The 21,284-nt window shown below is 52.9% G+C and overlaps 1 protein-coding gene across 2 annotated transcripts; it reads left to right on the forward strand.

Moving 5' to 3' along the window:
* On the forward strand, positions 2,506-7,008 carry TRIM47 (tripartite motif containing 47). Of its 2 annotated transcripts, none has more exons than XM_018063789.1 (6): positions 2,506-3,260; positions 4,258-4,353; positions 4,648-4,878; positions 5,039-5,237; positions 5,681-5,755; positions 6,023-7,008. In XM_018063789.1, the coding sequence occupies exons 1-6, from the start codon at positions 2,571-2,573 to the stop codon at positions 6,661-6,663; spliced, it is 1,932 nt and encodes a 643-aa protein (XP_017919278.1). In that variant the 5' UTR covers positions 2,506-2,570; the 3' UTR covers positions 6,664-7,008. The 2 variants fall into 2 exon arrangements, with proteins under 2 accessions (XP_017919278.1, XP_017919279.1); XM_018063790.1 differs by having other exon boundaries at positions 5,684-5,755.

The raw sequence follows: 21,284 nt of genomic DNA on the forward strand, positions 1-21,284 counted from the left end.
AATGGCAACCCACTCCAGTGTTCTTGCCTGGAAAATCCCAGGGATAGCGGAGCCTGGTGGGCTGCCGTCTATGGGGTGGCACAGAGTCGGACACGACTGAAGTGACTTAGCAGCAGCAGCAGCAGCATAGCTTGTGGGGTCTTAGCTTGCCAATCAGGGATTGAATCGGAGCTACAGCAGTGAAAGCACCAAGTCTTAACCCCTGGACCTCCAGGGAATTCCCCCTAAATTAGACATGTTTAATCCAGGGTTTTGAGAGGTGGGAATTCTCTTTATTTTCAATGTCCTCTAATGGTAATCTAGCATTACTTTCCATTACAAATGGAAAAAAAACACACCACAGTGATATTAGCCATAGCTGTGACTTGTCACCAATAAAAATGACAGATTTTTCATAGCATATTACAGAAATGACAGAGAACTTGAAATATGCTTACATCCATCACTGTCTCAAAAACGCAGTAATTCTTAGGCCTCCATCAGATCTTGTTATTTGTTCTTGTGTTAAAGAAACACAGATATAACTTTATCACAAATTTGTTTTCTTTATATTTTGTACCTGTATTTCAATGTAATTGATTGCCATGGAACCCTGTGCATTTTATTTTGTGCATTTAAAAGCATTACTCTGGGGACTTCCCTAGTGGTCCAGTGGTTAAGACTCCATACTTTCCCTGCAGGGGGCACGGGTTCGATCCCTGGTCAGGAACTACAATCCCACAGGCAGCATGGTGTGGCCAACACATAGAAAAATAAATATATAAAAATTTAAAAATTACTCTGGAAAGACGTCTGAGACTACATTAGGCTCTGAGAAGGGCCCTGGAGGAATAAGAAAGGCTAATCCCCACCTCTATGTGGATCAACCCTCTCCATCTGTGTATTCCTTCCACTTTGGCCTCTCATCAGCAGGAGGTCTGCAGGCCTGAGTGTAGGAAGCATTGCCTCAACTATTTTATTTTTTTTAATGAATTTTAAAAATTTAATCCTATTTATATATTTTTGGCTGTGCTGAGTCTTCATTGCTGCTCGGGCTTCTTCCTAGTTGCAGTGAGCGGGGGCCACTCCCTAGTTGCGGTGCACAGGCTCCAGGGGGCTCAGGCTTCAGGAGTTGTGGCTCAGTCATTGCGGCTCCTGGGCTCTGGAGCACAGGCTCCATAGTTGTGGCGCAGGAGCTTAGTTGCTCCGTGGTGTGTGGGATCTTCCAGGATCAGGGATCGAACCATGTCTCCTACACTGGCAGCAGAGTCTTTACCAATGAGCCACAAGGGGAACCTGTTTTCTGAACTTTTAAAATAGTTACAGTTTACAGAAAAATTGCAAAGATCACTCAGAATCCCCCTATACTTCCCTCCCAATTTGTCCTTTTGCTCATATCATGACTATGGTACATTTGTCACAATGAAAGAGCCAATATTGATACATTCTTATGAACTATATTCCATAACTTTTTGAATTTCCTGTTTCCCCCTAACATCCTTTTTCTCTCTCAGGAACACGTCCAGAATACACAGGACATTTAGTTATCATGTCTCCATGGACTTCTCTTGGCTGTGACAATTTTTCAGACGGAAAGTAAACTTTCAGGGAAACTGCTTGACAACCTTGAGAGTTTCAAGGGGTTCTGATCAGGCGCTATGTAGACTGTGTCTCCATTGGGATTTGTCTAAAGTTTTAATCATAATTAGAGTGGGGCTGTGGGTAGGAAGACCACATCATATCAACGGTATTTACTGCCGAACATGACATCACTGTTGTTGTTGACCTTGATCACCTGGCTGGGCTGGTTTTCATCACTGTACCCTGTCAAGTTACTCTTCTGCTCCCTTTGGAAGGAAGTCACTCGGCACCCTCCACACGTGCGGAGTGGGAAGCCACTCTCCATCTTGGAGGATGTGCCAAAGCTGCTTAGAATTCCTCTGAGTGGGAAATTTGTCTATTCTCCATTTATTTATTTATCCAGAGATTTATTTATAACAGCATGAACTCATGGAAGTTTGTTTTATACTTAGGGTTACAACCCAGTGCTCCTTTAGTTATTCTGTTGCCATCCTGTTCTTTTTTAACATTATGGAGGTATAGTTTACATATACTAAAATGCACCATTTCAAGTGTTAATTCCACTAGTCTCAGCGAACACCTCCATTTGGGGAACCCACAGCCTGAGCCCCTGGCACATCACGTGAGTGTCCATGGGCTGGAACTGAATTCGTGGGACAGTGGACTTGGAGGACATCAACTTCCCATTTTAAGTTTAGAGAAGCCCAAGTTCCCCACCGAAGGTAAATAGAGTCACTAAGAGGCAAAAACATATGCCCTCTGCCCTCTCTCTCACTGCCCTTTCCTCCAGGAGCCCCTAGGGGGTCAGACTGGGGCCCAGAGGCCACCCCCACGCTGTCCGGGACGGGGCCGGGTACTGGCCGGCCTTTTGCGCTCGGGGGCGGTCCGAGCCGGGGGCGGGCGGGGGCCGGACCCTTGGCCTCTGTCCCAGGGGGCGGCGCCGCGTCGCGAATGGTCCGGGTCCCTCCCAGGCGCGAGCGGCGCAGGCGGTGCGCCGTGGCCGCGGAGCCATGGACGGGAGTGGGCCCTTCAGCTGCCCCATCTGCCTGGAGCTGCTCCGGGAGCCGGTGACACTGCCCTGCGGCCACAACTTCTGCCTCTTCTGCCTGGGCGCGCTCTGGCCGCACCGCGGAGCGGGCGGCGCCGGCGGCCTCGGAGGCACGGAGCGCTGCCCGCTGTGCCAGGAACCCTTCCCCGACGGCCTCCAGCTCCGCAAGAACCACACGCTGTCCGAGCTGCTGCAGCTCCGCCAGGGGTCGGGCCCGGGGCCCGGCCCCGGCCCGGCCCCTACCCCGCCGGCCCCGGCCCCGGCCCCCGAGCCGGCAACACCCAGTGCGCCGCCCAGCGCCCCGGAGCCGTCGGCTCCCAGCGCGCCCGAGTCATGGCCGCCCGGTGAGGAGCCGGTGCGCTGCGATGCGTGCCCTGAAGGCGCCGCCCTACCCGCCGCGCTCTCCTGCCTCTCCTGCCTCGCGTCCTTCTGCCCCGCGCACCTGGGCCCGCACGAGCGCAGCCCCGCGCTGCGCGGACACCGCCTGGTGCCGCCGCTGCGCAGGCTGGAGGAGAGCCTGTGCCCGCGCCACCTGCGGCCGCTCGAGCGCTACTGCCGCGCCGAGCGCGTGTGCCTGTGCGAGGCCTGCGCCGCCCAGGAGCACCGGGGCCACGAGCTCGTGCCACTGGAGCAGGAGCGCGCGCTCCAGGAGGTAGGGCGCGGGCGCGGGCGCGGCGGGCGCGGCGGGCGGGTGGGGGCGGGTGATGCGCCTCGCGCGCCGGCCGAGGACCCCTCATTGCTTTGCCATCCTTAATTTCCCTCTCTAACCTGAGGATCTCTGCGGTGCCTTCCAACCCTGACAGTCATCCGCTCGCTGTGGGACATTCCTCTTGGGATGAGAATGGGGGTTGGAGGGACCCAGTGAGAACTCGAAAAGGATGCAAAAATCGGGCTGGAAGACTGAGGCTGGGGCGGAGCCCATGGGGTTGGGGGTGGTTAAAGGAGCCTGGTGGGGTCCGCAGGGTCCCCGGGGGGCGGCCGGTGCCTTGGCCGGGCTCCTGCCGGTCCCGCTCAGATCTGCCTGGGCTGAGGGACTGGATGGGTGTGGCAGACGACAGGAGTGCTGCGGAGGGTGGGCTGAGCACACAGAGCGCCCTGTATGGCTGTCCGGGGGCTGGTGGTGGGCGCGTGTACTGGCTGTCCGGCCGTTACCTCCGCCCCGTTTCCTTTGGCCCCAGGCCTGGCCTTGGCGCCTCTGGCCTTGGGATTTTCCGTCTCTCCTGCCTGAAGTGGTGACTCATAAGACCCAGGGGATTTGCCCGGAATCCCCATTTTTCAGGCTTGGATTGGGGACACAGACTCTTGGGGGACAATGATTCCCCGACCTTGCGCAGGGCCCCTCCTCACTTTCTGCTTCTTTCCCGCGGAGGGAAGTTCTCAAATCACAATGAGCAACATGGTGGACCAGAGGGTCCTGGACTTGCTCACCAGTCAAAGAGGGGGAGGCAGGCAGCCCACGGCCCACCAGCCTGCCCTCTCCCAGACATTCCGAAAGGGCACCAGCCTGGGCTTGAGGCCCCTCTGGTATATCATCACCACTCCCAGTCCACCTGGACCCAGATACCACTCCTGGTCACCCCCACCTCTCCCTCGGTGAGGCCCGGGACCCTACTTCTAGACCCCTTTCTCCTTGAGGGTGTCGTCCACAGGCCGAGCAGCCCAAAGTCCTGAGCGCTGTGGAGGACCGCATGGACGAGCTGGGTGCGGGCATCGCTCAGTCCCGGCGCACGGTGGCCCTCATCAAGGTCAGATCCCGTCCAGCTCAGCCCCCGTCCACCCCTGCCCCAGGCTCCTGGCGCTGTGAGCTTTCAGCATGGCACTGTCCACTCCAGAGAAGCCCGTGCCCAGGGCGTGGCCCAGCTCCACTGAGCCTGTCTCCCCCCTGACCTGGCACAGACCCAGGGCAGTTCGGGCTGGTGCCTCTGTCCACCCCCCACCCTCAACAAGACATGGTGGGAAGACAGGGGTCTGAGAAGGTGGCCAAAATGTCTTCGGGGCGTTCTCTGTCCTCACTGCCCGCCCCCCACTGTTCTGTGCAGAGCGCAGCCGTGGCAGAGCGGGAGAGGGTGAGCCGGCTGTTTGCCGAGGCTGCGGCCGTCCTGCAGGGGTTTCAGACGGACGTGCTGGGCTTCATCGATGAGGGGGAGGCGACCATGCTGGGCCGCTCCCAAGGCGACCTGCGGCGGCAGGAGGAGCAGCGGAGCCGACTCAGCAGGGCCCGCCACAACCTCAGTCAGGTCCCTGAAGCCGACTCGGTCAGCTTCCTACAGGTGAGGGCGGCTCTGCCGGTGCAGCGGGCACCAAAGCCGCAGGAGGAGGCCGTGGGGGGCCGCCTTCGTGGCTGTGCCGGCCTCCTGGCAGGCTGTCTGTCTCATGCCCGGAGGAGCTGCTGCGGCCAGCTCAGCCTTAATGGGCATCTGTCTGGCACAGGAACTCCTGGCGCTCAGGCTGGCCCTGGAGGAGGGGTGCGGCCCCGGGCCCGGACCCCCGAGGGAGCTCAGCTTCACCAAGTCCTCCCAGGCTGTGCGCGCGGTGCAGGCCGTCCTGGCCTCGGCCTGTTCCAGCCAGTGGGAGCAGCTGCGGGGGCTGGGCGGTGACGAAGACAGGCTGCAGAAGCCAGGCACAGAAGGTGGGCGCCCCCTGCAAGTGACTCACCCTTCCCCAGGCTCCCCGCACAGGGCCCCAGGCCCGGTGCCCGCTCAGGAGTGGAGGATGGAAACTGTGCCTAGCACAGGGTGGGACCCCAAATCCTGCCAGGGACTCGAGCCACCACCCTGTAATCACGAGTCAGCCCCTTTGGCCGCAGCCCGGGGGGCAGAGAGGGCCTGTCATGGCACACCCTCTGGCTTCAGAGATGATGAAGCCCAGGGAGGACATGGGACGTAGAACAAGGACCAGCATGCGTATGAACACAGGGTACCGTATTTGGGCATGTGCCTGTCCCCAGGTGGCCTGGGGTGCTGAGAGGATGGAGGAGGAGGATTTCAATCACAGGTTCAGAGATGGGTTGCCTTGCACAGCCCAGCCACAGGCAGCTAAGGAGGCCCTCACCGACTGTCTCCTCTTCGGCAGCAGACGCTGAGCCCCAGGACCCCGACAGCACCAACAACCTGGAGAGTGAGGCTCCTAGGGATTACTTCCTCAAGTGTAAGTTGACACCTGGGCTTGCCAGGATGCTTACCTGGGCTCTCCCAAGGGTGCTGGGCTGGGCCCTAAGTGCCCATGGGCCGGGATTCCTGTCCCCGGTTCAGAGGGTGAACTAGGTCAGCTCACGGGGGGCTCCCCGTGATGGCTGAATCATGCCCATTACAAAGGACGGGAGAGGTGTTTGGGGGATGTGGGCCCCTCGGGGAAAGGCTGCCCTGCCTGACCTTGGACCTGAGCCCCGCATTTCTCTCCGGTCCGTGGGGGCAGTTGCCTACATAGTGGACTTGGACAGTGACACGGCCGACAAGTTCCTGCAGCTGTTTGGAACCAAGGGCGTGAAGAGGGTGCTGTGTCCTATTAACTACCCCGAGTCGCCCACCCGCTTCACCCACTGCGAGCAGGTGCTGGGCGAGGGCGCCCTGGACCGGGGCACCTATTACTGGGAGGTGGAGATCATTGAGGGCTGGGTCAGCGTGGGGGTCATGGCCGAAGACTTCTCCCCACAAGAGCCCTACGACCGGGGCCGGCTGGGCCGCAACGCCTACTCCTGCTGCCTCCAGTGGAACGGACGCAGTTTCTCCGTCTGGTTCCATGGGCAGGAGGCACCCCTGCCGCACCCCTTCTCACCCACCGTGGGGATCTGCCTGGAATATGCTGACCGAGCCCTGGCCTTCTACACCGTGCGGGACGGCAAGATGAGCCTCCTACGGAGGCTGAGGGCCTCCCGGGCGCGCCGGAGTGGCACGCCGGCCTCCCCGGTTGACCCCTTCCAGAGCCGCCTGGACAGCCACTTTGCGGGGCTCTTCACGCGCAGACTCAAGCCCGCCTTCTTCCTGGAGAGTGTAGACGCCCATCTGCAGATCGGGCCCCTCAAGAAGTCCTGCATATCCGCGCTCAAGAGGAGGTGATGCAGGGGCCCGGGGCCGCCTCCCGCTGCTGACCCAGCTCCTGGGAAGCTTGCTTCTCTGCACCCCTGGTTTGAACCAGAGAAGGCAACAGCCTAGGACCCCCACACATTCCCCAGCCTTCTCATTCCTAAAGGCCTCCACCTTCTGTACCCAAGGCCTTCGACCTCTCAGGGAGGAGGCCCCCCCAGATCCTGTCCCCCTGCAGGCCTTGTTTCTGGGAGAAGGAACCGCAGCTTGGACAGTTCCAAGCTACCCTGACCCCTCCTCTCCCAGGTTCCTGGGACAGTGCCTGGCACATAGTAAGTGCTCAATAAACGTTTGGTCTCTGAATGACTCCCTTTTCTACCCTTCTCTCCTGCGTGTATGCTTGCTCAGTTGTGTCCCAACTCTTTGTGACCTCATGGACTGTAGCTCTCCAGGCTCCTCTGTCCTTGGGATTTTCCAGGCAAGAATACTGGAGCAGGTTACCGTTTCCTCCTCCAGGGAATATTCCTGACCCAGGGATCAAACTCGCGTCTCCTGTATTGGCAGGTGGATTCTTTACCACTGAGCCACCTGGGAAGCACACTTCTCTGCATCCACCAAGAATTCCCCGTACTTCCCATCTTTCCTGAGCTGGTCTTGAAAGACAGAAGGGAGCAAGGCCCTTGTCCCAGGATTCCTACTGGGCGGGAGAGCCCTGACCCAGGAAAAGGAGGCTGAAACCGGGTGCCTACCCTTTGCACACCCCCTACTCCCAAGTTCTGAACAGGGAGAGCCAGAGGTGGCTTCTCCCAGAGGGGTCCACCCCCACAGTCATTCTGGCTGCCCCCGTGTCTGCTTTGGATGGTCTGGTGCCCACCAGCTATTTTCATCCCTGTTGCTATAGCCTAGTTCTGGAACCTGCCGAAGGGTGTCTGCCCAAGATTCAACGCAGACCTCACACTCCGCAAGAGCCGGGCAGGACTCCTGGGCGTGGGCAACAAAGTCTGAGACTAGAGCTGTTTTCATAAGCACACCTTCTCAGCTCTTGAGGGCTGCGGCTGAACCGACCCCAGAGTGTGGCTGGAGCTGGGAATGTCTTCCCTAAAAGGACCTGTCTCTTCCTTCGGAGGCTGCCTGACATCTCTGCATCAGCTGGGCAGCTGGAACTGGGCTCAGCCTCCACGCTGGGGAGTCCCTGGGCTCTGTGCCCCAGTAAAGCCTCTGCCTCTCTCCCAGGAAGGTCCAGGGCCCCCTGCAGCCCTAGAACCACCCCCCACCCCACCCCATCCCAGCTTGGAACCCCTGCATGCTGATTTCAAGGCAGAGAACTTGCTCCAGAGGCTACAGGGTGTGTTCCCAGGTCAGCCTCCGCCCCCCGGGCTGGGGGGGTTCTCGGTAACTCAGGTGCACCCCAGGGAGGGCCAGCCTGGAGAGCAGGGGCAGACAGAGGCCTCTGAGCCCGGGACCTAAGGTCAGGCGGGATAATGGCTGAGTTATACAGCCAGACAGCAAGGCCATACAAGTCCTGCCCTGGCTGCCTCACCAGCTAAAAATAGCCCCTCCCACAGAGCCTGCTGGTGCCCCACAGCCAGGATGTTGTTTTTCCGGGCGGGGCCTGCTGGCTCCTGGGGCTCTGTGTTCTCGGCACCGTTTCCTTGACAGCCAAGGGCCCCAGCTCACTGGGGCCGGGGGCGGATGGGGGAGGCTGTGCCTCCACGTTGCTGTGGCAACGTGGACCAATGGGGAGTCCCCTCACCTCCGGAACCCTCCCACCTTTCACAGAGCCCCGCCCACCCCTGCCCTGGCACGCCCCGTCCCGCTCCTCTTACAGAGAACACTCAGGCCCCTGATTCTTCTGTAGAGTCCCTGCATGGCACCGAAAGTGAGTTAGATGGACGAGGCGCCTGCACAGGACTGGTGCCTCCTTCCTGCAATTCAGGCCTGACTAGTCAAGTCTGCAGCCACAGTATCCCTGCCACTTGCAGAGTGAGTTTGTTATTGTTCAGTCTTTGCGACCGCATGGACTGTAGCCCACCAGGCTCCTCTGTCCCTAGGATTTCCGAGGGAAGAATACTGGAATGGGTTACCATTTCCTCCTCCAGGGGATCTTCCCGACCTAGGGATCGAACACGCATCTCCTGAATTGGCAGGCAGATTCTTTACCACTGAGCCGCCTGGAAAGTTACCAGAGTGACTGCCAGCTTCGAGACTCACAGAACCTTGTACACGTTAATCTCGGATCCCAGTGTTAACATTTACAGCTCAGAGCAGGGGACCGGCTCATCCAGGGCCGCACAGCTCACAAGAATTTGGCTGAGGCTGACCCCAAGTTTCATTGTCATCCCCAGTCTAGCGTATTAGGGGCAACCCTGCACTTCCTCTCTGATTGTAGGATCATACTAGAGCTGGAGAGATGTGGTGTATGTGAGTGTCTATGTGTTTCTGGGTGTATCGCTTTGCCTATGTGTGTGTTTAGGTGTCTGTGTCTGTGCTTGAATGTTGCTTGTGCATTAGTGTATAGGTCTGCGTGTCTGCCTGGGTGTAGTTGTGTGTGTGGATCCAGCCTAGTGACTTTTCAAACATGCTCTGAGGACATCTGGAGTTCTGAGGAGGGACACTGAGGCAGGGCTGGCGGGGTGGGAAGGGATACCAGGGGGCCAGCCCCTCATTGGCCCTGCCAACACTTTATAATCAGAACAGATTTTATGCAAGATGACTTGCAAAAAAGAGAAGCTGTTAAAAAGACAAAGACTAGAAAACCATTGATCTAGTCCAAGCCTTCTTTTACCACCAGCATTTGCAGATGAAGAAACTGAGGGATGTGCTTAGAAATGTCTACACACACTCACACACACACACACACACACACACACACACAGGCTGCTCCCCAGTGCTGTCGCCTGTGGAAGAGCTGCTCCCAGCCCAGACCCCAGTTTCCACAGCCACCAGAGTCCTTTCTTCCAGAGCGGCCTGAGGCCCTGCAGTTTCCGAAGCTCCCGTGGGAGCCGAGCCAATAACAGACATTGGCAGTGTGGGAAGAGTGTGAAGGGTCCTCGGAGGCTGCGTTGCTATTAGCCGAGTCTGGCTCCTTTGGGCCAGGCGGGAAGCCAACCGCCACTTGAGCTTTGTTTCTGTGGGAAAATGAGCCCCGGAATTCCAAACAACAGGCTGATCAATGGACTCAAGCATCTGTTCCCTCTTGGCAGCTAGGTCCTCCACCCCTCCCTGCTCCCACCATCCCCCCACCCCCGATTCCAGGAGGAAAGGGGTAGACACATCCTCCTCCCTTTCCTCCTCCTCCAGCTCACTCAAGGAACTCACAGAAGTGCCTTTCTTCACTTCCCAGGCACAGGGTGAGGCTGGACTGAGACTGTGGCTGAAAATGAAGGCCTGGCCAGGAAGATGGGGCTGAACTGGGAGGGGCAGAGGCTTGCAGTTGTCTCTGCTGTTGCTGGGTTTTCTCCCCTGGGAAGAAGACAGCATTTAGCTGCAGGGTGTGTGTCCCATTCAGCCCCATACCTCTCCCCCAGATCTGCGTTCCCTGTCCACCGATGCCAAATAGAAACATGGAGACAGAATTTGGAGGAAATAGAAAGATGGCTTACAGGCTTCCCTGGTGGCTCAGTGGTAAAGAAGCCGCCTGCAAGGCAGGAGACATGGGTTTGATCCCTGATCCGGGAATATTCCGCATGCTTTGGAGCAACTAAGCCCACAGCTATTGAGACTGTGCTCTAGAGCCCAGGAGCCGCAACTGCTAAGCCCGTGTGCAACTTCTGAAGCCTGCATGCACTAGAGCTTGTACTCCTCAACAAGACAAGCCATGGCAATGAGAAGCCCGCGGGCCGCAACCAGAGAGGAGCCCCTGCTGTCTGCAATTCGAGAAAAGCCCGTGCAGCAACGAACACCCTGCACAGCCAATAAATTAATTAATTAATAATAACAACAATGAAAAGAAGATGGCTTGATTCCACTGCCATGCATGGGGTAAGACACAGTAGGCTAGCACCTCAAGGACTGTACCCCCCCTCCTAGGAGAATTGAGAGATGTTATGTAGCCTGGATTTCATGGTTTTAGGGTAAATGATAAAGCTCAAAGTAATGAAGGTCTTGTGTTTTTCTTCTTGCGTTTTTTCAAAAAAGTCCAGTAACTGGGTTTATTTGTCTCTGGGTCATCTGCCTTTGACCTTCTTTCTAAAAAGCAAACAGTGATAAGGGGTGATTTGCTTCAAGAGAGAGCTAACACCAGGTTCAGGATGCAATAAGCATAGCATCAGGGGGTGATAGGTTAGCTTTGTGAAGGACAAATCTAACAGACACTATAGATTAATGACAGGTAAAATAAAACTAGGAGTGATGAAGCCTTTCAGGCCCATTTACGTTCCTTCTTTTAACTGTTCACAATTCTCTTTACTTTCCTTGTCCTCAGGAGAGGAAACAGTTCATTTCCATTTTTGCTGCAACACACTCAACATTTGATGCCAATGTTCAAAATCTAGAAGACAAGGTCACTCTTTTTCTGCACCATCATGTCTTCTAGGAGATGCCTAAGAACTGCAGGAGGTCCTGAGAGGTCCTCACGGGCCCCACCTGGGTGCAAGCCTCAATCTGCTTCCCAGTATCCTCAGCGAATTGGCTGGGGAGGCACTCACAGCCCGAGCACGGAGACAGGTAGGAGGTAGTCTTTGAGGTCCTGGGCACTTTGTCTGTAAATGACACTCAGTTTTTAATTTTACTCTGTCATATCTCTGATTGGCTATAACGTAAAGAGTAGCACTTCTCTGCTTCAGCCTTGGAGAAGAACGGTTTTGTGTGTGAGTTCCGGAATCAGAAAGTCTGGCCTAAAAATTCCACTCTAGCCATTTCCTAGCCATATGCCTTTAGGCAGGGTACTTAGGCCCTTCTGTGCCTCAATTTCCTCACTAGTAAAATTGGGATAATAATAGAAGCGCAAGAACTTCCCTGGCGGTCCAGTGATTAAGCCTGCTCGCTTCCAGTAGAGGGGCACGGGTTTGATCCCTGGTTAGGGAATTAGGATCCCACACGCTGCTTGGGGAAGCTGAAAGAATAACAAATAAGTGAAATAAAAATCTGTGAATCTAGACTGCTAATGATTGGTACTGGGTTTTAAAAATAATAGTTAAATGAAGTTCCTCAGTTGTGTCTGACTCTTTGCGCAGGCTCCTCCATCCATGGGATTCTCCAGGCAAGAATCCTGGAGCAGGTTGCCATTTCCTTCTCCAGGGGATCCTCCCGACCCAGGGATCGAACCCAGGTCTCCCACATTGCAGGCAGATGCTTTAACCTCTGAGCCACCAGGGAAGCCCAAAGTGAACAGTAAAAGAGACAATACTGGAAACCACTGCCAATGACAAATTCAAAATGATGTCTCTCCCCAAACTACAGTGGCTACCAGGTTGTCGTCTTATTCAGTAGGGCAGAGAAGGGGAAAAGAGAAAAATAATAGTAGTAGAATTCAAACACAGATACAGAGAACAAACAGGTAGTTGCCAGAGGGGAGTGGGTTGGAGGAGGCAAAAAATCAGGTGGGAGAAATTCAGAAAAAAGTGCATAGTGTTTTTTTGAGGATGAAATGAGCTATTTAGGCAAAGTGATTGGCACAAGTCAGGCACAGAGTGAGCCTTCAATACATGTTACTGGTATTATTATTATTATTCTCTTGAATGCAGTACTGGGGAGTTGCTCCTGCTGTTATGTGCACAATGAGGCTCCCTCTTTCCCTACCCCATTGATGACTATGATGCTCCCCAAAGCACTATTATTTATTCTCTGTCTTTCTTCACCAGTACCACTGGCAGCTCAGTAAATGGTTCTTGGAGGCTCACCGGTGAGGATGTGGGCTGTGTCAGCCATGCTGTTCAGTCATACATGTACATGTCCCGATTCTAAAATATGAATATATTCTTAAAAATAAATTAAAACTTGTATACTTATATTTCAAAAATAAATAAAATTGATACTCTTGGAAATTTTGTCAGTCCTTGGGGAACTCCAGGAGAAGGCAATGGCACCCCACTCCAGCACTCTTGCCTGGAAAATCCCATGGACGGAGGAGCCTGGTAGGCTGCAGTCCATGCGGTCGCTAAGAGTCGGGCATGACTGAGCAACTTCACTTTCACTTTTCACTTTCATGCATTGGAGAAGGAAATGGCAACCCACTCCAGTGTTCTTGCCTGGAGAATCCCAGGGACAGGGGAGCCTGGTGGGCTGCCGTCTCTGGGGTCGCACAGAGTCGGACACGACTGAAGCGACTTAGCAGCAGCAGCAGCAGCAGCAGCAGGGGAACTCCATGGATTTGTTCTTTGGGAGCTAAGATTAGCCCAGACTACATGTTGCTCCACCCACTAAGATGGGACACTTTCCCTCACTCAGTCAACAATATGTATTCAGTGCGATGTACAGTACTCAGGGCTGGGGATACCGTGGTGAGTAATCCCAACAAAGATGCCTGAGCCACACCACCGGCCCCATGATAGTCGTAGCTGTAATAAGTACTGCACAAGAAAAGGACAGGGACTCCACCCCTGGGATACACCCAAAAGAACTAAAAGCAGGGACTCAAACAGATGCTTATAAATCCATGTCCATAGCAACATAATTCACAACAGCCTAAGGGTGGGAACAACCCAAGTGTTCATCAATGGACGAATGGATAAACACAGCGTGGTCTGAATATACAACGGCCTTAAAAAAGACTGAGATTCTGACACATTCTATCATATGAATAAACTTTGAAGACATTATGCTAAGTGAAATAAGCCAAATGTGAAAGGACAAATCTTGTGTGTTTCCACTTACACAAGGTGCTGAGAATAGGCAAATTAATAGAAACAGAAAATAGTGGGGGGCGGTCGCAGGGGCTGGGGGGCGGGGGGATTGAGGAGCTAGTGTTTACTGGAGTCAGAATTCCCACTTGAGGTGGTGCATGAGTTCTGGAGAAGGATCGTGGGGATAGTCTCACAATAACGGGATCATGCTTAATGCCACCGAACTGCCCACTTAACGGTGGTAACTTTTATGTGATGTAGCCAGTGTACTTTCACGCTGAAGAGAAGCTTTCCCTCTACTATATTACAAAACAAAACGAAACACAAATTTTCCAGGGACAGACATTTTTTTAAAAAAAGGAAATTAGACAGCGGTCATGAGAAGGGGCCCTAGTGGGGCTGGCGGACAGGCATTTTCAGGGAAGACCTCCCTGAAGGGACAGCTGAGGCCTGCAGGGCAAGGAGTGAGCAAGACAGAGAGGATGGGTGTGGGCTCAGGACTGGGCCAAGTACCCAGGGACCAAAGTGTTTTAAGGAAGACAAGTGGTGGTGTGAAGTGGCAGCCAGGCCTGGTAGGGCAGAGCCTGGTAAGGATTCTGGATTTTAATTAGGAGGAATGGGCAGCCCATGGCAGGGTTTCACAAGGGTAAACAATACAGTCAGATTTGAAAGTTTAAATCACTCTATAGGGAATTCCCTGGTGATCCAGTGGTTAGAGCTCCATGCTTCCACTACAGGCGGCTTGGGTTAGATCCCTGGTTGGGGAGCTAAGATCCTCCATGCCTTGCGGGACAGCCAAAAAAAATCCCAACCCACTCTATTATTTAAGTGAAAAATGGTTTTAAAGAAGGAAAAAAAAGGGATGAGAGAGATCATGCATCTTTCCAGGGAGATGGAGAGGAGCCTCCCTGCCCCTCACGCTCTTGGAAGGAAGACCCAGAAATAGCAGGAAGGGGCCCAGAGCCACAGGAGCCCCTCCAGACACCTCCCTGAGCTTCCTCCTATAAAAGGGTCCCTCCAGGCACGACTCCTTGGTGCTGGGGTGGAGACAACGTCAGAGGTGATGCCTGGGTCTTTCTGGCTTTCTGGGATATGGGAGGCACAGAGGGGAACTTGAGAGCTGGGGTGTTGTGTAAACACTCCCACAGCAGGAATAGCTCAGAATCGGCCTTGCAGCTGTGCCTGGGGATGCTGAACTCCACAGAGCAGGGAGGTCTGGATGGGGAACCGCCGGGTGGAGCTCATCTCCATAGTAACCAGAAACAGCCCCAGACAAGCCCTGGCTGGGCTTCCTGATGGAGGAGCAAGGAATCTGTTACTGAAATACCCGTGGCCAAAATGACATGCCCTGAAACAGCTCACTTCCCATCACTGGCGCCCCACGTGGCGTCTACCGCTCCAGCTTCGAAGCCCAACCAACCAACAGCAGATGGCGGAAAGTCGAGGCTTACCAAGAGTTTTCTTTCTCAAGAGGATGACTGGCTGAATGAAGGAAAAAAATGCAGTGTATGGAGTATGAAAAGGTTCCATAATGCTCAGGTACAAGAAATGTCAATTTTGGTATTTTTCCTAAATCATAAAATTTGATTATGAGCTGCCCTTCACCAAGAGGGTAAGAAATTCAATCTCAGGAATTTTTTTTTTTGCGGGTTTGGGGGGGTCTTCCCCTCAGTAGAATGATAGTCTGGGTTTATACAGCGCCATTGGAGAAGGAAATGGCAACCCACTCCAGAATCCTTGCCTGGAAAATCTTATGGACAGAGGAGCCTGGTGGGCTGCAGTCCATGGGGTCTCAAAGAGTTGGGCATGACTGAGTGACTAACACTTACTTACACTATACAGTGCCATGGGATAGAAGGGGGCTTCCTGGATGGTTTAGTGAGTAAAGAATCCATCTGCAATGCAGGAGATGCAGGTTAGGTCCCTTAAACCCCTGGAGGAGGAAATGGCAACCCACTCCAGTATTCTTGCCTGGGAAATCTCATGGACAGAGGAGCCTGATGGGCTACAGTCCAAAAGGTTGCAAAGAGTCAGACACGACTCAGTCACTAAGAAAAGAGCATACACATGAGATAGGAAAACGTCTCCAATGGGGCAGCAGCTGAGATGCCTGTGGTCTGAGCCCCAGGGGTCCTTGTATGGTGAGCCTCCTCTCCCCCAAGGATTTGGAGATTGTGACCAACTATTATCTTTCTGCCCCAGCCCCACTGTGTGAGTCTGCTTGGGTTGAGCAGACTAACGAAGTAACACAAACTAGGTGGCCTAAACAACAGAAAGGCATTGTCCCCCAGCTCTGGGGAGGCCGGAGTCTGAGATCAAGGTGTTGGCAGGGTCGGTCCCTTCTCAGGCAGAATGTGTTCCAGGCCTTTCCCATAGCTTCTGGGGGCTTACCGACAATGTTTGGCAGGCCTTGTAGCACTCTGCCTTTGTCTTCACATGACACTCTCCCTGTGCGCATAGCTGTGCCCAAATTCCCCTTTTTATAAGGACACTAGTCATGTTGGACTAGGGCCCACTCTAATGACCTCATCTGAACTAATTATATCTACCACAGCCCTCCTTCCAAATAAGGTCACGATTTGAGGCACTAGGGGTTAGGATTTTGACACATGCATTTGAGAGGGGACACAGTTCAACTCACAACACCCACCCTGTAAACGGGGCTCTGTGGGACAGGGGCTTGTTGTTGTTATTGTTCAGTCGCTCCGTCGTGTCTGACTCTGCAGCCCCATGGACTGCAGCACGCCAGGCTTCCCTGTCCTTCACCATCTCCCGGAGTTTACTCAGACTCATGTGCATCGAGTTGGTGATGCCATCCAACCATCTCATCCTCTGTCATCCCCTTCTCCTCCTGCCTTCAGTCTTTCCCAGCATCAGCGTCTTTTCTAACGAGTTGGCTCCTCGAATCAGGTGGCCAAAGTATTGGAGCTTCAGCTTCAGCATCAGTCCTTCCAGTGAATATTCAGAGTTGATTTCTTTAAGATTCACTGGTTTGATCTCCTTGCAGTCCAAGGGACTCTCAAGAGTCTTCTCCAACACCACAGTTCAAAAGCATCAATTCTTCTTTATGGTCCAACTCTCACATCCATACATGACTACTGGAAAAACCATAGCTTTGACTAGATGAATCTTTGTTGGCATAGTTATGTCTCTGCTCTTTAATACGCTGTCTAGGTTGGTCATAGCTTTTCTTCCAAGGAGCAAGCATCTTTTAATTTCACAGCTGCAGTCGCCATCTGCAGTGATTTTGGAGCTCAAGAAAATAAAGTCTGTCATTGTTTCCATTGTTTCCCCATCTATTTACCATGAAGTGATGGGACCGGATGCCATGATCTTCGTTTTCTGAATGTTGATACAGGGGCTGCTGCTGCTGCTGCTGCTAAGTCGCTTCAGTCGTGTCCAACTCTGTGCGACCCCATAGACGGCAGCCCACCAGGCTCCCCTGTCCCTGGGATTCTCCAGGCAAGAACACTGGAGTGGGTTGCCATTTCCTTCTCCAATGCATGAAAGTGAAAGTGAAAGTGAAGTTGCTCAGTCATGCTCGACTCTTAGCGACCCCATGGACTGCAGCCTACCAGGCTTCTCCGTCCATGGGATTTTCCAGGCAAGAGTGCTGGAGTGGGGTGCCATTGCCTTCTCCCGTCCGACTCTGCTAAGACGCTGTAATTCTCCAGTACCTGCTGCTCCCTGTCGGATTTTGCCAACAGGGGGCGCTAGAGGGCCTGCAGAGGCCAGAGAAGGGGGCCGACTGCTTCCCAGCTGCTGGCTGTTTCCTCATCACTGGAAGGCTTCCTCACCCGGAAGCTGCAGTTCCTTTGTTTAGCCGTTTAGTGGTGTCAGACTCTTTTGCCACCCCATGGATTGCACCAGGCTTCTCTGTCCATGATATTTCCCGGGCAAGAATACTGGAGTGGTTTGCCATTCCCTTCTCCAGGGGATCTTCCGGACCCAGGAATGAAACCGGTGTCTCCTGCCTTGGCAGGCAGATTTTCACCACTGAGCCACCAGGGAAGTGCAGCTGCAGTTCCCTATCAGCAGCTAAATGCAGTTTGCCAGTTTCTCCATCCCTTGCAGAACTAGCTACCCTGAGCCCTGTTCAGAGACACCGCCACCAGCGAGCATGTACCCCACTCAAAGAATTAGGTTTTAGTCCCCAGGGGCATTTCCTTCAAGCTCCTATGTTTTATTATAATTATTCCAACTTTGCCCTTTGGCTCCTCCAGTCCTAGGTTCAGGTCCCTCTGGGACACCTTAGAATTATTTATTTTCACCTTTTCTGTTACCTAGCGATCTACCTTTAAAGCAACATGCCTAGCTTTATATCTATGTTAATTCTTTATACTGAATTCTCTGTTCAGATAGCTGGACAATTTCACACATGCCCCCAAAACACACTTCAGGATCCCCATTGACCACAATCTACCTCTTGGGATTGCTATGTGGGAGCAGGACAGATAAGGGGGCAGGTTGGAGGGGTACCACTGGAAAATTCCCCAAACTCTGTTCCAGTTCAGGGCTTTGGAAAACACCCCTTCCCTCTCTAGGTCCAGTCATTCTGTCATCTCCGATCTCTAGCCCCTGCAGCCCCAGTCACAGATAGTAGGCTCCAGGCAAAAGCCTGGGGCTTTGTACCTTCAGGGTATGTGACAACTTCTGTGATCAGCCAGAGCTGGGAACCACTATTAAGGAACAGGAAGGCTTGCCTGCCCTCTTGGTTGAGAAAGGGGAAAAAGTCCCTCAGTCTTTTGAGTCTCCTAGCCCTTGAAAAGTGAAACAAAGATGTGACATCTAAAGAAAAACCCTCTGCCGTGCTTGGTGGTACAGGGAATAAGCATCCATCTGCCGATGCAGGGGACACAGGTTCAATCCCTAGTCCAGGAAGAGTCCACACTAAAGCCCACAACTACTGAGTCTACACTCCATAGTCCGAGAGCCACGACTAATGAGCCCCTGTGCCACAGCTAGCCTGTGCACCTAGAACCTGTGCTCCGAAACAAGCCCACCGCAGCAAGCCTGTGCACAACAGAGTAGCCCCCCTCCCCCCCACCTCCGCCACTCACGGCAACTAGAGAAAGCCCGAGTGCAGAAACGAAGACCCAGGGCAACCATAAATAAATAAATAAAAATACTAAGAGAAACAAACTCTCCTCCTCACCAAGAGGATGAGAATGACCTAAATCTCACTGACACACCCTTTAGTAAACTGATCGGGGAACTGCAAATATGGGACAGTTTCAGCTCCAGGAGTCGGGCGGATGCAGGTCCCATCTCTGGCGGGGTGGGGTGGGGAACCTGGTGGGGTATTACTCACATCAACTCCAGCACACTCCTGTCCTCTCCTCCGCTTCCCCCACCCACACCACCCTCATCCTTCCTTTTGGAATAGGAGTTTTCAAAGTGAGGATTACGAAATCAATTTAGGGCACAAGGATTAGCAGATTTTAAAAGACAACTATTACAGAAAACCTCAGAGGACATCACAATATAAAATTAAAATTGTCTCAATCCTGATCTGTGACTCTTTCTTTTTTCCTTTTTAGGTGATACACTTCACAGTCTCCTTCTGGGGAAAAATAGCATTCATGACAAAATGCTTAAGCAGTTTTTATTTACTTTATTCTTGAGGTATAGTTAATTTATAATGTGTTAGTTTCAAGTGCACAGCAAACTGATACAGTTATACACACACCCCCATATATTCTTTTTCAGATTCTTTTCCATTGCAGGTTATTGCAACATACTGAGTATAGCTCCCTGTGATACAGTAAGGCCTTGCTGTTTGCTGCTGTTTGCTGTTTAGTCGCCAAGTGGTGTCTGACTCTTTGCGACCCCATGGACTGTCGCCCCCGAGGCGACTCTGTTCATCAGATTTCCCAGGCAAGAATACTAGAGTGTGCTGCCATTTCCTACTCCAGGGGATCTTCCTGACCGAGGGCTCGAACTTGTGTCTCCTGCTTGGCAGGCGGATTCTTTACCACTGAGCCATCTGGGAAGCCATACAGTAGTATATGTAGTATATGTTAATCCCAAACTTCTAATTTATCTCCACCTCCACCCCTGACATGTTCAACAACGAACTGCCCTTGAGTTCCTTAGTGTGGTCCTGGAAAGGACCTGCCCTGTCCACCGCCTGGGAACAGCCCTAACAATGCGTTCACATGGTCACGTGTTTTATGAAACTTGCAAAAGCTGGACACTTAAGCCAGAATGGGTTAAGCCTGCTATCTTGTTCCACTCAGACTTCCTCTTCATCACATTTCCCCTCCTGTCATGAGGCCTCAGTGTGGCCACAGCATGGTGTGTTTATAATCCTGTGTTTTAGTTCTTACACAGGGCCTCCAACACAGGAAAGGCTTCAGGCTCCACAAAACGAGACTCTCTCTGCCACCAATCGGGGTTGTGCACTGTTGGCCCACCTTCCCTCTTATGGTACTTACAGCAGCTGTTCTTGCACACCCATTATTGGGTGAGTTTTCTCTTTTTTCCCCCTTTCTTTTTGAAATGTATTATTAACATTTAAAATGCACACAGCAGGGACCTCCCTTGTGGTTCACTGGTTAAGACACTGCGCTTCTACTGCAGGGGACACGGGTTAGATCCCTGGTGGGGGCACTGAGATCCTGCATGCTGCATAGCCAAAAAATAAATTAAATGCACACAGTAAACAAACAGTAGAAACGAGCATGAAAGTGAAGTCGCTCAGTCGTGTCCAAATCTTTGTGACCCCATGGACTGTAGCCTACCACACTCCTCCATCCATGGGATTTTCCAGGCAAGAGTACTGGAGTGGGTTGCCATTTCCTTCTCCAGAGGATCTTCCCGATCCAGGGATCGAACTCATGTCTCCTGCATTGTAGGCAGATGCTTCACCATCTGAGCCACCACAGAAGTCCATCCTTCAAGAGACTTAATACCTTATTTTTAGACAAATGTAAGTATATTTATACACCATTTGTTCAGACAAACCTTAGCAATCTTTTCATTTCAGCACACAGAATTTGACTTCATTCTTTTCAACAACTGCATAGACTGCACGTGTGGATTTTTTAATTTTATTTTAAAATCTTTAATTCTTACATGTGTTCCCAAACATGAACCCCCCTCCCACCTCCCTCCCCTACATGTGGATTTTTATTTTTATTTTGGCTGTGCCAGGGATATAGGCTGTGCCCTGCCTTTACCACCTGGCAGCTCAAACAGTAAAGAACTGCCTGCAATGCAGGAGGACCTGGGTTTGATCCCTAGGTCCAGAAGATCCCAGTATTCTTGCCTGGAAAGTTCCACAGATAGAGGAGCCTGGCGGGTTATACAGTCCATGGAGTTGCAGAGTCAGACACTACTAGGAGACTTTCACTAACTCCCTGACCAAGGATGGAAACTTTGCCCCCTGCAGTGGAAGCAGGGAGTCTTAACCACTGGACCGCCGGGAAAATCCCATATGTATGGAATTTAACTTAACCTTCAAGGGCAGATTTCATCATGTCCCCTGATGTACTACTTCATCGCACTTGTCCTGCAACGTCCATCCTGGTTTTGCGCAAGACCTTATAGAAACTGTTACCTGCTTCATAATATTTTCCAGTTTTTTACCCTTAACCTAAGAAATCTCACTCAAAACGAAAGTCAAGCAGGTGGATCACAAAGTTGGCCACCACGTGTCAGGAAGTTAGCAGTGTGCTTCAAATCAAACTCTGATCCCTTAAAATCAAAGATGCACCAGCACCGCCCGGGGGGGGGAGTGAGACACCACCACGCCCCTTGCCCCGCCCCAACTCCCACTCCCACAATTACCCGGAAAGACCCGCCTCGGAGGTGCGGGAAGTTTACAAAACTGCGGGGGCCGCACAGTGGCAGAGTCACAGTGAGTCAGCG

This window comes from Capra hircus, chromosome 19 (genome assembly GCF_001704415.2).
Source record: "Capra hircus breed San Clemente chromosome 19, ASM170441v1, whole genome shotgun sequence".
Taxonomy (NCBI): domain Eukaryota; kingdom Metazoa; phylum Chordata; class Mammalia; order Artiodactyla; family Bovidae; genus Capra; species Capra hircus.

Coding starts and splice junctions, on each gene's coding strand:
- TRIM47 (XM_018063789.1), top strand. CDS start 2,571: ATGGACGGGAGTGGGCCCTTCAGCTGCCCCATCTGCCTGGAGCTGCTC. Junction 3,261..4,257: donor AGGAGCGCGCGCTCCAGGAG/GTAGGGCGCGGG, acceptor TGTCGTCCACAG/GCCGAGCAGCCCAAAGTCCT. Junction 5,756..6,022: donor TAGGGATTACTTCCTCAAGT/GTAAGTTGACAC, acceptor CCGTGGGGGCAG/TTGCCTACATAGTGGACTTG.